The sequence below is a fragment of the Plasmodium yoelii genome, assembly GCF_900002385.2.
Source record: "Plasmodium yoelii strain 17X genome assembly, chromosome: 7".
In the NCBI taxonomy this organism is placed as follows: domain Eukaryota; phylum Apicomplexa; class Aconoidasida; order Haemosporida; family Plasmodiidae; genus Plasmodium; species Plasmodium yoelii.
In genome coordinates, this window is record NC_036179.2 from 996636 (window position 1) to 1011893 (window position 15258).

General features: G+C 21.0%; 4 protein-coding genes across 4 annotated transcripts; all 4 read left to right on the forward strand.

The window, feature by feature from the left end:
- Positions 1-518: 518 nt before the first annotated feature.
- On the forward strand, positions 519-2381 carry PY17X_0722200 (lysophospholipase, putative; the record flags this gene model as incomplete). Its single annotated transcript, XM_720783.2, has 1 exon — positions 519-2381. One exon carries the CDS (start codon positions 519-521, stop codon positions 2379-2381), a length of 1863 nt encoding a protein of 620 aa, XP_725876.2.
- A 2958-nt stretch (positions 2382-5339) lies between these two features.
- PY17X_0722300 (PIR protein) lies at positions 5340-6497 on the forward strand (the record flags this gene model as incomplete). Its single annotated transcript, XM_022955599.1, has 3 exons — positions 5340-5354; positions 5464-6279; positions 6393-6497. 3 exons carry the CDS (start codon positions 5340-5342, stop codon positions 6495-6497), a joined length of 936 nt encoding a protein of 311 aa, XP_022811857.1.
- A 2453-nt stretch (positions 6498-8950) lies between these two features.
- On the forward strand, positions 8951-10143 carry PY17X_0722400 (PIR protein; the record flags this gene model as incomplete). Its single annotated transcript, XM_022955600.1, has 3 exons — positions 8951-8968; positions 9094-9990; positions 10081-10143. The coding sequence occupies 3 exons, from the start codon at positions 8951-8953 to the stop codon at positions 10141-10143; spliced, it is 978 nt and encodes a 325-aa protein (XP_022811858.1).
- A 2381-nt stretch (positions 10144-12524) lies between these two features.
- PY17X_0722500 (PIR protein) lies at positions 12525-13719 on the forward strand (the record flags this gene model as incomplete). The annotated part of the gene is made up of 3 exons (XM_022955601.1): positions 12525-12539; positions 12648-13499; positions 13615-13719. The coding sequence occupies 3 exons, from the start codon at positions 12525-12527 to the stop codon at positions 13717-13719; spliced, it is 972 nt and encodes a 323-aa protein (XP_022811859.1).
- Positions 13720-15258: the final 1539 nt, after the last annotated feature.

Here is a 15258-nt window from a genome sequence, read left to right on the forward strand (position 1 = left end):
AAAAACAAACAATATATAATAATTTGTGTTCATTTTATTATATCAATTGTAAGTTCATATGATTCCATGAAATCCGCGAAAATACTTCGAAAATAAAATAAAGAACTATAATTATACATTTTTTTTTCCGTTTCTTATAATTTGTTTACGATTTGTTATGTTATTATAATATACATACAATTCTATTAATATTATTTGATACTAGTGTAATATGTATATATAGTTTGGATATATAAATTTGTATAAAGCCATAATATTATTTAATATGGTATATTGGTTTGTGTTAATATTCTATATCCATATATTTGAAAAGTAAAATTTTAATTATATGTGTATGTAGATATATACATTTTATGCAAAAAATCGAAGACATTTCTATTAAAAATTCCTTATTAAAAGGAAAAGCAATATATATATATAAATATAAATATATATATATATTTTTTTTTTTTTTTGGCTATAAAATATATATATTTTTTTAATTGTAATATGGAATATTATGTTTCATAATATTGGGGATGGAGGAAATTGAATTGAATAATGATGAATCAAGAGATACAATATGTGATTTAGATGGCAATCCTAAGATAAGTTGGTTCTGTAACAAGAATGGTTTACTTTTAAAAACATATGGGTGGCTTGTTAAAAATGCTATAGGAATTATATTGTTAATACATGGACTAAAATCTCATACTAGATTAACTTTTATGAGAATAAATATACAAATGACAAATAATGATGAAGGGCTAATAGTAGACAATAATAATTATTATATTTATAAAGATAGTTGGATTGAAAAATTTAATCAGAATGGTTATTCAGTATATGCACTAGATTTACAAGGGCATGGGGAATCAGAAGCATGGAAAAATATAAGAGGAAGTGCTAATAGTTTTGATGATTTAGTTGATGATGTAATACAATATATGAATCACATTCAAGATGAAATATCAAATGAAAGTCAAATGGATGATGAATCTAATGATATAGTAACAACTAAAAAAAAAAGACTTCCTATGTACATTATTGGACATTCGATGGGAGGAAGTATTGCTTTAAGAATATTACAATTATTAAGGAAAGAAAAAGAAGATAACATTAATGCTGGAGAGGAAAATAACTACAAAAAATGTAACATCATGTTAGATAATTCTACTAATGTTAATGAAATTGACAATGATATGGTAGAAGATATGATTAATGATATGTGTTATATGAATGCTTTTAATGATAATTCTGTAAAACATATTTCGGATAAACGTTGCATTACGGATTCTAAAAATGATGAGCCTGGTATTTCTAGCGCTAATACAAGTGATAGTGCAACTGTTCACCCCAAGCTTGGTAGGAGTAGAAGTAAAAAAGTTAGTTCCAGCAATAATTCCAAGGGTAGTACTAGTAGAAGTAAAAAAGTTAGTACCAATAGCAATTCCAATGACACTATCATCGATAGTTCAAATGATAGTACAAACGATGGTTCCAATGATATTACAAACGATGATTCCAATGATAGTACAAATGATGATTCCAATGATAGTACAAACGATGGTTCTAATGATAGTACAAACGATGGTTCCAATGACACTATCATCGATAGTTCAAATGATAGTATAAACGATGGTTCCAATGATAGTATAAACGATGGTTCCAATGATAATATAAACGATAGTTCCAATGATAGTACCGAAAATAATTCCAATGATAGTACCCAAAATGACTCCAATGATAGTACCCAAAATAATTCCAATGATAGCACCAGTAATAATTCCAATGACAATACCAAAAATAATGGTAAAGTTAAAAGATATTATCATTTAGATAAATTAAATATTAGAGGTTGCGTATCATTATCAGGAATGTTAGGACTCAGAATGATAGGACAACCAGGATCATTTATATTTAATCATATTTATTTACCTATAACAAAAATCTTGTCATATCTTGCACCGTATGCAAAAACGGTGGCAGAATTTCCATATAAAACTTCCAAATTTATTGAAAATGTATTTAAATATGATAAATATAGAAGTAATGATGGAATAACATTTAAATATTTACATGAACTTGCAAAAACAATGCGTAAATTGTTTGATAATGTTAAAGATTCCCCAAAAGACGTTCCTGTGTTATTAGTCCATTCAAAAGACGACGGTATTTGTTATTATAAAGGGTCAGAATCATATTATAATAAAGTAGATGCTAAAGGATCAGAATTATATATTGTTGATGGCTTGAATCATTCTACAACGTTAGAGTCAGGAAATGAAGATGTTTTAAAAAAAGTTATTGATTGGATTAGTAATTTGGGAAATAGTAATGAAGGTGAAATAACAAGCAAAATAAAAGAAAATATAAAAAAGGTAAAACAAAAGCTAAACTAAAAAGTATAATAGACGGAAAAACAAAAGTTCAAACATAAAATTAAAAAAAAATGTATATTAAGCATGCTTAATTAATTATTTTATTGTATTTTTATAATTTCCGACGTAATTTTGATGTATTTTTATATTCATTAACGTAATCTTGTTGTATGTTTATATTCATTAACGTAATTTTGTTGTATGTTTATATTCATTAACGTAATTTTGTTGTTTTTTATTTTTTTTAAATAAAACTCAAATAAAATAATAAATTAATTTAAAATTTTATATATTATATATGTGTTTTTTCTTATTAAATTATTCTTTAATTAAATTTGTATATAATGGTTTTGTGAGTTCAGAGTTTAGAGTTGTGTATTGGGAACATGTATTTTTGGTCAGGGTTCTGTATTATGGAATCTATGTTTTGGGTTATATCTTTATTTAAATTTTTATAATTTGATAATATTTATTGGGTTGTAAATGTTTATCAGATATATTTACCATTTCTGTATGTTTAATCTATAAATGAAGCCCAAATATGCAACCAAAAAAGGGGCTACATAATATATTTTATAAGTTATAATAGTTATGTCTAATTCATTCATATATATTAAATGTGGAAATATTATAACATCACATTTTATTGCTAATTTTTGGATAACTATATATATAACCCTTATTATTTATTATATAAAACTTGTTAATCAAGGGGTATATTGAATTATGCATATCATAATATATACTGCATTTCTATATTCTGTGAAAATATTTATTTAGTAAAACTTATTATTTGTATCATATTTATTTAATTTAAATCGTATTTTGATAACCAAATAGTATAATAATATTATATATCATAGTATAAATTATAATTAGATTCATTTTGAATAATTGTCTACAATATAATATACCTCCAGGTTAATATGTATTTAATTAATATTAATTAAACACACTACTAATATATAATAGGTAATCATAAAATATCGATCGATATTCTACAATACAACGTTATCTATAAAAGGCATTTTATGCATCTAACATTTTTAGTAATACATAAAAAATACATTATAAATATAGGCATACTATCATTTTAACTTTCGATTATATACAGTATAATTTTATGCTAAAGTTTTAAATTCAAATAATATAAATAACTCTATACACATTAATTTACTTACTATAAAGGTATAATTTTATATTAGTCACTTTAATTTTTAAACTTTATAGTTTTGAAATATATATAAATTATATTTTAAAATAGATAAAAAAATAAAATATAAGTATATAATAAAATTTAATGTTATAGTTTGTCATAATACTTATAAACAACTAGGTATATAAAATTAACGTTATTGTTCTAATATATATATAATATTGTATAAATGACTAAAGCTGAAATATGTCAAATTTGGAAACATATACAATTATATATTAATGCAAAGTATATAGAAAAAGTATGCAATAATTAATTTGAACTAATAATATTTTTATTAGGTTATTATATATATACATACAAATTCACAAATATAATATTTTTACGAAATATAATATATGTTCTAAAATAATTTAAAAACGATGAAACGAGGAAATATTATACATTGATTTAAAGTATTTTTATTAAGCACATTAAGTATTTCGTTGTACTATACAGTTATATAGCAGTAACAATAATAATAGTAATAACAATAGAAAAAGTATTAAATAGGAAAAAATATATTATGTTAATTTGATACACTACATGAATATAAATTCATTATATATATGATTAAAAGGATAAGACTAAAATTGTATACATGAAAGATAAAATGAAATATTACAACATTTATTTAAGTATACATTAATGCGATAATGTTAGAATTAACACTACCAAGCAAAATAATATTAATAATTATAAGCTATTTTTAATGATTAATTTTAATATATAAATGAATTGGAAGCTTTAATGGTAGAAAATATAAGGGATAATTAAACTATGTATAATAAGTAAATTTTATATGGCTACATCTTTGTCTTAAAAAAACATACTTCCCTTATCTCTCTCCTCTTAAAGGACAATATAACAACCTAATAACACATAGTTTTCTATTACACTTAAATTTGCATCAATAGTTATTTATATGTTATATATTTAATATTTACTAAGTATTATTTTAAAAACAATATACATTCAAAGTCTTATTTAATCTTATGAATACGGGTTCAGTGCTAATTGTCGTTTTAAACCGTGGAAAAGATGCTTAAAATATATTGTAAAACTACCCAATAAGGTATACTTCTAAATTGAAGTATATAGGAATAAAAATCGTGGTATAAGACTTATTAAAATGAATTACAAATTTATTTATATTAAATAAAAACAATATTAAAATTATGCAATTTCATAGAAAATGGAGCATGTAACTTAATTTGGAAAAACTATAATTTTAATAAAACAGTAGTATATAATATTAGAAACAGTATATAAGTATTTAATATTTTTTATAAAATGAGTATTCATATGCTTATAAGGATTATAGAAATAATATATTTCTCAAATGTTTCGATTTGTTTAGTATATTAGTTTTGGGACACCATCTATTAAAACAAAAGATATGATGTTGTTTATGTTCTATATTAAAGCATATTTATAAGATGATATATTTTTAATTCATTATAATCATATTTTAATTTTATTATAGAGTTATACGTAAAGGTATTAAGAATAATAATTTATACAAAATTGTATTATATATACAATAATAACAAATGTATTAAACAATCCCCCCAAATAAGGCAATTTATCTAACTGCCAAAAAGTATATATTGTTCCATATTATCTTTAAATTTAAATTAAGAATAATCAAAATATTTTTATCTACAGATAATTGCTATATATAGGGTTAAATAATTGTATTACTTATTTTAGTATATATATATATATATATATATAATATGATACCCCCTTAACCTAGAGATTATAAATTATATTCCATCATAATGGAAGACGATATAGTATATACATTTTTTGATATTATATTTCCTATAAACTTCATTAAGTTTTATTTTAATAACATTTTCTTAATACATATTTTTATCAATTTTTTTTTAAATGGTTTCTTAGTGTGGAAACTTTGTTGTTTTGAGGATGTATTTACCCGATAAATTAGGCGAAAGCGCAAAAATTGATTTTAAAAAAAGTAGTAGTCTCAAAAAATACTGCCCTAATGGAAACTGCGATACTAATCTCGATAAAATTAAAGCTGGATTTTTATGGTTATTTGAAAAAAATTGTTCTAAATACGAAATTACAGATGAAGATGGACAGGGAGGTACACACGAAAATACATGTTATAATGAAAAAAATATTAATGCAATTTTTCTATATATTATTTCATGGTTAAGTTACAAATTAAATCAAAGCTCAGAGCACAATTTCACCAAAATAAAGGATTTTTATAATGCATATGTAAATGATAACACAGAGTATAACGATCTTATAACTAATGCCCAAAAGTGTACAAATCTTAAGGAAATCATAGATCAAAAAAGTGATTTGTTGGATATTAATATTAAAGATATGTCTGATTTTTATGATGCATTCAAATCATTATGTAACATGTATAATAGTGTTGCAACGAGTAAACATGACACACTGTTAGATAATGCTATTAATTTTTTTAACGAATATACAGAGATCAACGATTATTATAATATTGAAAACAGCCCATATAGTCAAATATTGTCTTTTTTATCAACTGATTATAATACTTTTACAACTAAAAATGCTAGCAAGATTGATAATTCTAAAAAATTCCCAATTCTTCCAACAGAAAAAGCAACAAAATCACTTATACGACATTCATCTATACAAATTTCAGTAATCCCAATGACATTTATTTTTGTTGCATTACTTATATATTTAGGAATTATGTATAAGGTAAATAAAATCAAATGAATATATAAAATAAAAAATATATATTATAACTACAAAATTAACATTTATTTTTTACTATTTTTATATTAGCGTTCATCATTTGACTTTCGGGAAAGGCTTCAAAAACTCAATTTAAGAATCAAAAAAATAAAAAGGAAAATAATTCATTAATATATGATTCAAAGAGTAGTGACTATTTCAGGAATAGTAATAATGATTGATATATTTTAAAAAACTGTCTATTTGAAAATAAATAAATTTTTATCATAATTTTGCATAATTTTTATATAGTTTTTATGTTGTGGATCAGGATTGAAGCTGTGTTTGTCGAATTCATATTCGTGTTCAAGTTAAGTATTATATCTTTATTTAATCTTTTATAATTTGAACACTAATTAAATATATATACTACTCCGTTTGTTTAATTACTATATGACGTTCAAAAGTTCAAATATGCAACCAAAAAGGAACATAAGATAATATGAATGGGATTGTATAACATTTGTTAATAATTTATAATATATATAATTGAGTGTTAATATATATTTAATATTGTTAAAGTAAAATAACTATATTTCATATATAAATATATATATTTGCTATATAATAATTGTCATTATATAAGACTTGTTAGCCCAGATATATATCGAATTATGCATATCATAATATATAATGCATTTCTTTATTTGATAAAACATTTTATTTAGTAAAACTTATTATTTGTATCATATTTATTTTAATTTAAATCGTGTTATCCAAATGAACTATATAGTAATCTATACATCAGGGTATGAATTATAATAAAATTCATTTTGAATATTCATCTACATTATAATATGCCTTCAGGTTAATGGGTATATTTTTAATACTAATTAAACATATTACCAATATATAATATATAGCCATAAAATATAGATGCGTGAATATCGATCGAGAATCGACAATATAACATTGTCTATAAAATATTATTATGCATATAAAATTTTTAATAATACAATAAAAATACACTATAGATATATGTATAATAAATTTATAAATTACAAATATATATAATATCCACTTACCCATTTCAACACTTTGCGTTTATGATAAATTTTTAAACTCAAATAATAAAAATAGTTCTATATACATTAATTTATTTGCTATAAAGGTATAATATTAGATTAATCACTATTAATTTTAAAACTTTATAGTTTTGAAGTATAAATAAATTACACTTTAAAATAGTTAAAAAACAAAATATAAGAATGTTAATAAAATGTCATCTTTTGTTATAATAATTATAAATAATATGATAGATAAAACTAGAGTTATTATTATACGCCTATACATATAATCTAATAAAATACCAATAATTAATATTAAAATATTGTTTTATTATAAAACCTTCATATAATTAAATATTAATATTATCTAAAAGACGCATAATAATACATTATAAAGGTATCAATGTTATATATTTTGTTAAAAACTCAATTTGGGATATGTGGTTTTTTATTCTAAAAATATGGATAAATGGAGAAAGGGTTAAGATTCAATGCATGTTAAATGTTATTTTATTATTCCATATTAACACGTATTATATTATCATTGTTTTATCATAGAATTAATAAAATATAGAATATTAATAAACTACTTGAATACATATACATTAATAACTATAAAATGTATAAGATAAATCAACTATGTAGACAAATTTTCTAAATTTATATATTAAAAGAGAAAATATATCTTATCTCTCTCCTCTTAAAGGAAAATATAACAACCTAATTAAACATAGTTTTTTATTATACTTTAAAATTTGCATTAATACTTATTTATATGTTATATATTTAATATTTAATAGATATTATTTTAAAAACATCATGCATTCAAAGTCTTATTTAAGCATATGAATACGGTCCCAGTGCTAATTATTGTTATAAACTGTGGAAAAGATGCGTAAAATATATTATAAAATTACTCAATAGGTATATTTCAAATTGAAGTATATAGAAATAAAAATAAATCTATTTAATGCATTAAAATTATTTTTTAATTTATCTATATTAAATAAAAACAATATTAAAATTATATAATTTGCATATAGATGTAAGTAAAATAACTTAATTTGAAAATACTACAATTTTAATAAAACAGTGGTAATATAATATTAGAAACAAGTATATAAATATTTAATATACTTTTAAAAAATGACTATTTATATACTTTTAAAAAATATACTAATAATAGATTAATTAATTTTTATATAATTACAGGTTTATGGATATAAATATATTTATTAAAACATGAGAGAAAAAATTGTATTTTTCTATATTGAGACATAAATATAAGGGGATGTTTTTAAACTCATTACAAAATTATTTAAGTTTTTATAATGGATATTATTAATAATCATAAATTTAAGCATAAATTATGTTATACATATGACCAAAATATATATCTCCAATTTAAGGCAGTTTAGCCAATTCCAATAAATTATATATAAACTTACTATGATGTTACTATTGTATTATTACTTTACAATAATTTTAAATTAATACTAAAAATAAAATGTGGTTAACTACAGATAATTTTTATATAAAGAATATAATTTTACGTACCCTATTTTGATGTAGTATATATGAAATTAATATGATGTACTTAATTTATAGTTCAAAAATAAATTTCCAATATGTTGACTAGTAGAGTGGTACATACATTTTCTTGAATAAAACTGTTTGCTATTACACATTTTTTATATTGTATTATCTATAAACTAATAATAAGTTCATTTTAATAGACATTTTTATATGATTTTTTAAAATTGTTTCTTAGTGTGGAGAGTTTGAAAGTATGTGGAAGTTCTTTTCCGATGATTTAAGTGAATCTGGAAATTATAATTTTGCAACTGGAATGCTCAAGAGTTACTGTCCTAAAGGAAAATGTGACAGCTATATCAATAAAATTGATGCTGGATGTTTATGGTTATTTAATAAATTGTATGGGGATAATGAAAAATTTATGTATGATGCAGATGGCAAGACTGATATTGTTGTATACATTATGATATGGTTAGGCTATAAATTAAATAAAAAGTTAAATACAGAATTTCCAAATCTAAATGAATTTTACAATAAACATATGAAGAATACCGATGAGTATAATAATCATATAGATGGTGTTGATAGTTATAGTAGTTATAATGATCTTATAAATAAAAAAGAAGAATTGGTAAATATTTCTAATGAAAATATGTCCAAACTTTATGATTTATTTAAAATTTTATGCAATATGATTAATAATGCTGGTAAAAAAGACAATGGTGAAACATATTTAAAACATGCTAATGAATTTGTTGGTGAATATCAAAAGCTTTTTAATGATAATGATAATAATGTTGAAGGAAATTCATATAATAAAATATTGTCTATATTATCAAATGATTATACTTCTTACGGAGAGCAAAGTATTTATAGTCATATAAAAAAATTACATCCCAAACTTATAACGGAAAAAAAAACACATGTTTCTGAACCAGGTTCTAATGAAACACAAATGGATGGTCTCATGAGTGGAACATCAACAGCAATTTCTGAAACTAAAGTATCAGATTCTGAAACTGATGTATTAGATTCTGAAACGACACTATCAAGTTCATTGACAATAAACAAATTAATTTCAATTCCATTTGTATTGGTTGTAACATTAATTTTATTAGGAATTGCATATAAGGTAAATAATAAGTCAATTAAAAAATATATTCAGCAGTGAGTAATTTGTGAATATAAATAAATTATACATTTTTTTTAATTTTTATATTAGTATTCGTTATTCGGATTTCGGAAACGATCTCAAAAACATTTAAGAGAAAAGCTAAAAACATGAAGAAAATGAATCATAATATATGATTCGAAGAGTAGTAACTATCTCAGGAATAGTAATAATGATTGATATATCTAAGAAACTATCTATTTGGAAATAAATAATTTTTTGTCATAATTTTATATAGTTTTTATGTTATGGGTCAGGGTTGATACTGTGGTTGTAGAATCCACAGTCGGGTTAGGGTTAAGTATTATATTTTTATTTAATTTTTTATAACTTGAGCACTAATTTAATATATGTACCATCCCGTATGTTTAATCACGAGATGAAGTTCAAAATGTGTACCCCCCAAATGGGTACTTCCATTAATATGAAAGGGGTTACATAACATACTTTATAAGTTATGATATATACAACTGAGTGTTCATGCCGATTTAATATGATTAAAATAAATATATTACAAATATTAATATAAATATTTTCTATATAATAATTGTCTATTATATAAGCCTTGATAACCCAGAGCTATATTGAATTATGCATATCATAATATGTTTATTTATTTGGTGAAATATTTTATTTAGTAAAACTTATTATTTGTGCCATATTGATTTTAATTTAAATCATGTTATCCAACTGATTGTAATCATATATATTCATAAAATATTGATCGATATTCGATAATACAACGTTATCTATAAAAGGCATTTTATGCATCTAAAATTTTTAGTAATACATAAAAAATACACTATAAGTATATATATAATAAATTTATAAATATATATAATACTCACTTTTTTCATTTCAACACTTAACATTTATGTTAATGTTCTAATTTATATTGATAGAAATAGTTTCATATATATTAATTTATTTATTATAAAGATATAATAATAGATTAATCACTATTATTTTTTAAACTTTATAGTTTTGAAGTATAAATAAATTATATTTTAAAATAGCTAAAACATAAAATATAAGTATATTAATAAAACTTAATATCATATTTTATTATAATAATTATAAATAATACGATAAATATATTGCATTATTATTATATTACTATACATATAAACTAGTAAAATGTTATAATAATAACTAATATTGAAATATCGGTTTATTGTGAAACTTTCATATAATTAAATAATATTTTTTTCGAAAAGACATATGATAATACATTATAAAGGTATCAATGTTATATTATTATTTAATATCCAATTTGACATTTGTAGTTTTATATTCTAAAAATATGGATAAATGGAGAAAGGGTTAAGATTCAATACATGTTAAATGTTATTTTATTATTCCATATTAACACGTATTATATTATCATTGTTTTATCATAGAATTAATAAAATATAGAATTTTTAATAAATTATATGAATGTATATACATTGATAACTATAACAATAAAATATTTAATATAAAAAATAACTATGTAGAACATTAACCAATATTTAACGAAATTTATATATTAAAAGAGCAAATATATCTCATTTCTCTCCTCTTAAATAACAATATACCAACCTAATTAAACATTGTTTTCTATTTACTTTAAAATTTGCATCAATAGCTATTTATATGTTATATATTTAATATTTACTAAGTATTATTTTAAAAACAATATACATTCAAAGTCTTATTTAATCTTATGAATACGGGTTCAGTGCTAATTGTCGTTTTAAACCGTGGAAAAGATGCTTAAAATATATTGTAAAATTACCCAATAAGGTATACTTCTAAATTGAAGTATATAGGAATAAAACTAAAGCTATTTAATGCATTAAATTTATTTTTTAATTTATTTATATTAAATAAAAACAATATTAAAATTATGCAATTTGCATGGAAAATGGAGCATGTAACTTAATTTGGAAAAACTATAATTTTAATAAAACAGTAGTATATAATATTAGAAACAGTATATAAGTATTTAATATGTTTTATAAAATGAATATTTATATGATTATAAGGATTATAGAAATAATATATTTCTCAAATGTTTCGATTTGTTTAGTATATTAGTTTTGGGACACCATTTATTAAAACAAAAGATATAATGTTGTTTATGTTCTATATTAAAGCATATTTATAAGATGATATATTTTTAATTCATTATAATCATATTTTAATTTTATTATAGAGTTATACGTAAAGGTATTAAGAATAATAATTTATACAAAATTGTATTATATATACAATAATAACAAATGTATTAAACAACCCCTCCCCCCCCAAATAAGGCAATTTATCTAACTACCAAAAAGTATATATTGTTCCATATTATCTTTAAATTTAAATTAAGGATAATAAAAATATTTTTATATACAGACAATTGCTATATATAGGGTTAAATAATTGTATTACTTATTTTAGTATATATATATATATATAATATGATACCCCCTTAACCTAGAGATTATAAATTATATTCCATCATAATGGAAGACGATATAGTATATACATTTTTTGATATTATATTTCCTATAAACTTCATTAAGTTTTATTTTAATAACATTTTCTTAATACATATTTTTATCAATTTTTTTTAAATGGTTTCTTAGTGTTCAAATTTTGTTGTTTTGAGGACGTATTTACCCGATGAATTAGGCGAAAAAGCAATACTTGAGTTTAAAAAAAGTAGTAGTTTCAAAAATTACTGCCCTAATGGAAACTGCGATACTAATCTCGATAAAATTAAAGCTGGATTTTTATGGTTATTTGAAAAAATTTGTTCTACATACGAAATTACAGATGAAGATGCACAGGGAGGTACACAGGGAGATACACAGGGAGATACACAGGGAGATACACAGGAAAATACATGTTATAATGAAGAAAATATTAATGCAATTTTTCTATATATTATTTCATGGTTAAGTTACAAATTAAACCAAAGCTCAGAGCACAATTTCACCAAAATAAAGGATTTTTATAATGCATATGTAGATAATAATGAAAAGTATACTAATATTATAACTAATGCCAAAAAATGTACAAATCTTAAGGAAATCATAGATAAAAAAAGTGATTTTTTGGATATCAATATTAAAGATATGTCTTATTTTTATGATGCATTCAAATTATTATGTAACATGTATAATAGTGTTGCAACGAGTAAACATGACACACTGTTAGATAATGCTATTCATTTTTCTAACGAATACACAAACCTCAACGATTATTATAATATTGAAAACAGCCCATATAGTCAAATATTGTCTTTTTTATCATCTGATTATAATATTTTTAAAACTAAACACGCTAGTAAAATTCAAGATTCTAAAAAATTCCCAATTCTTCCAACAGAAAAAGCAACAAAATCACTTATACGACATTCATCTATACAAATTTCAGTAATCCCAATGACATTTATTTTTTGTGCATTACTTATATATTTAGGAATTGTATATAAGGTAAATAACAAATAAAATGAAAACATAAAATTAAAAATATATATTATAACTACAAAATTAACATTTATTTTTTACTATTTTTATATTAGCGTTCATCATTTGACTTTCGGGAAAGGCTTCAAAAAATCAAGTTAAGAATCAAAAAAATAAAAAGGAAAATAAATCATTAACATTTAATTCAAAGAGTAGTGACTATTTCAGGAATAGTAATAATGATTGATATATTTTAAAAAATTGTCTATTTGAAAATAAATAAATTTTTATCATAATTTTGCATAATTTTTATATAGTTTTTATGTTGTGGATCAGGATTGAAGTTGTGTTTGTCGAACTCATATTCGTGTTCGAGTTAATTATTATATTTTTATTTAATCTTTTATAATTTGAACGCTAATTAAATATAAGTACTATCCCGTATATTTAATCATGAGATGAAGTTCAAATATGCAACCAAAAAGGAACATAAGATAATATGAATGGGGTTGTATAACATTTTTTCATAATTTATAATATATATAATTGAGTGTTAATATATATTTAATATTGTTAATGTAAAATAACTATATTTCATATATTAATATAGATATTTGGTATATAATAATTGTCATTATATAAGATTTGTTAACCCAGATATATATCGAATTATGCATATCATAATATATAATGCATTTCTTTATTTGATGAAAATTTTATTTAGTAAAACTTATTTGCATCATATTTGTTTTAATTTAAATCGTATTTTGATAAACGAACAATATAATAATTTTATATATCAGAGTATAAATTATAATTAGATGCTTATTGAATATTCCTCTATATTAAAATATACCTTCAGCTTAATGGGTATATTTTTATTGCTAATTAAACATATTACCAATATATAATAGATAGTCATAAAATATAGACGCATGGTATATCGATCGAGAATCGACAATATAACATAGTCTATAAAATATTATTATGCTTCTAACATTTTTTTAAGTTTTAATTGTAGTTACTATTCTCTTTTTGTATTTCCTTTACATTTGTATTAAAATTAATTAGTATTAATAGAAGTTGCTTTATACGATTTAATTTATTTACCACAAAGATATAACATTACATCAATCATTATTAATTTTTAAACTTTAAACTTTATATTTTGAGGTATAAATAAATTATATTTTAAAATAGTTAAAATAAAAATATAAAGATATTAATAAAATTTCATATTTTGTTCTAATAATTATAAATAATATGATAGATAGAAATAGAGTTATTATTTTATGCATAACATATAAACTAGTAAAATATTCTACCAATAACTAATATTGAAATATTATTTTATTGTGGAAACTTCATATAATTAAATATTAATTTTATCAAAAAGACACATAATAGTACATTATAAATGTATCATTTTTGTATATTTATTAAATATCCAATTTGGGATTTGTAGTTTTATATTCTAAAAATCTGAATTCATGGAGAAAGGGTTAAAGACTAATTTCATGTTAAATATCATTTTATTATTCCATATTAATACATATTATATTGTCGTTGTTTTATCATAGAATTAATAAAATATAGAATTCTTAATAAATTATTTGAATGTATATACATTGATAACTATATCAGTAAAATATATAATATAAAATGAACAATACATAAAATTTAACGAATATTTATTTAAATTTATATAGTAAAATAGCAAATATATCTTATCTCTCTCCTCTTAAAGATCAATATAATAACCTAATCACGTATAGTTTTATATTAT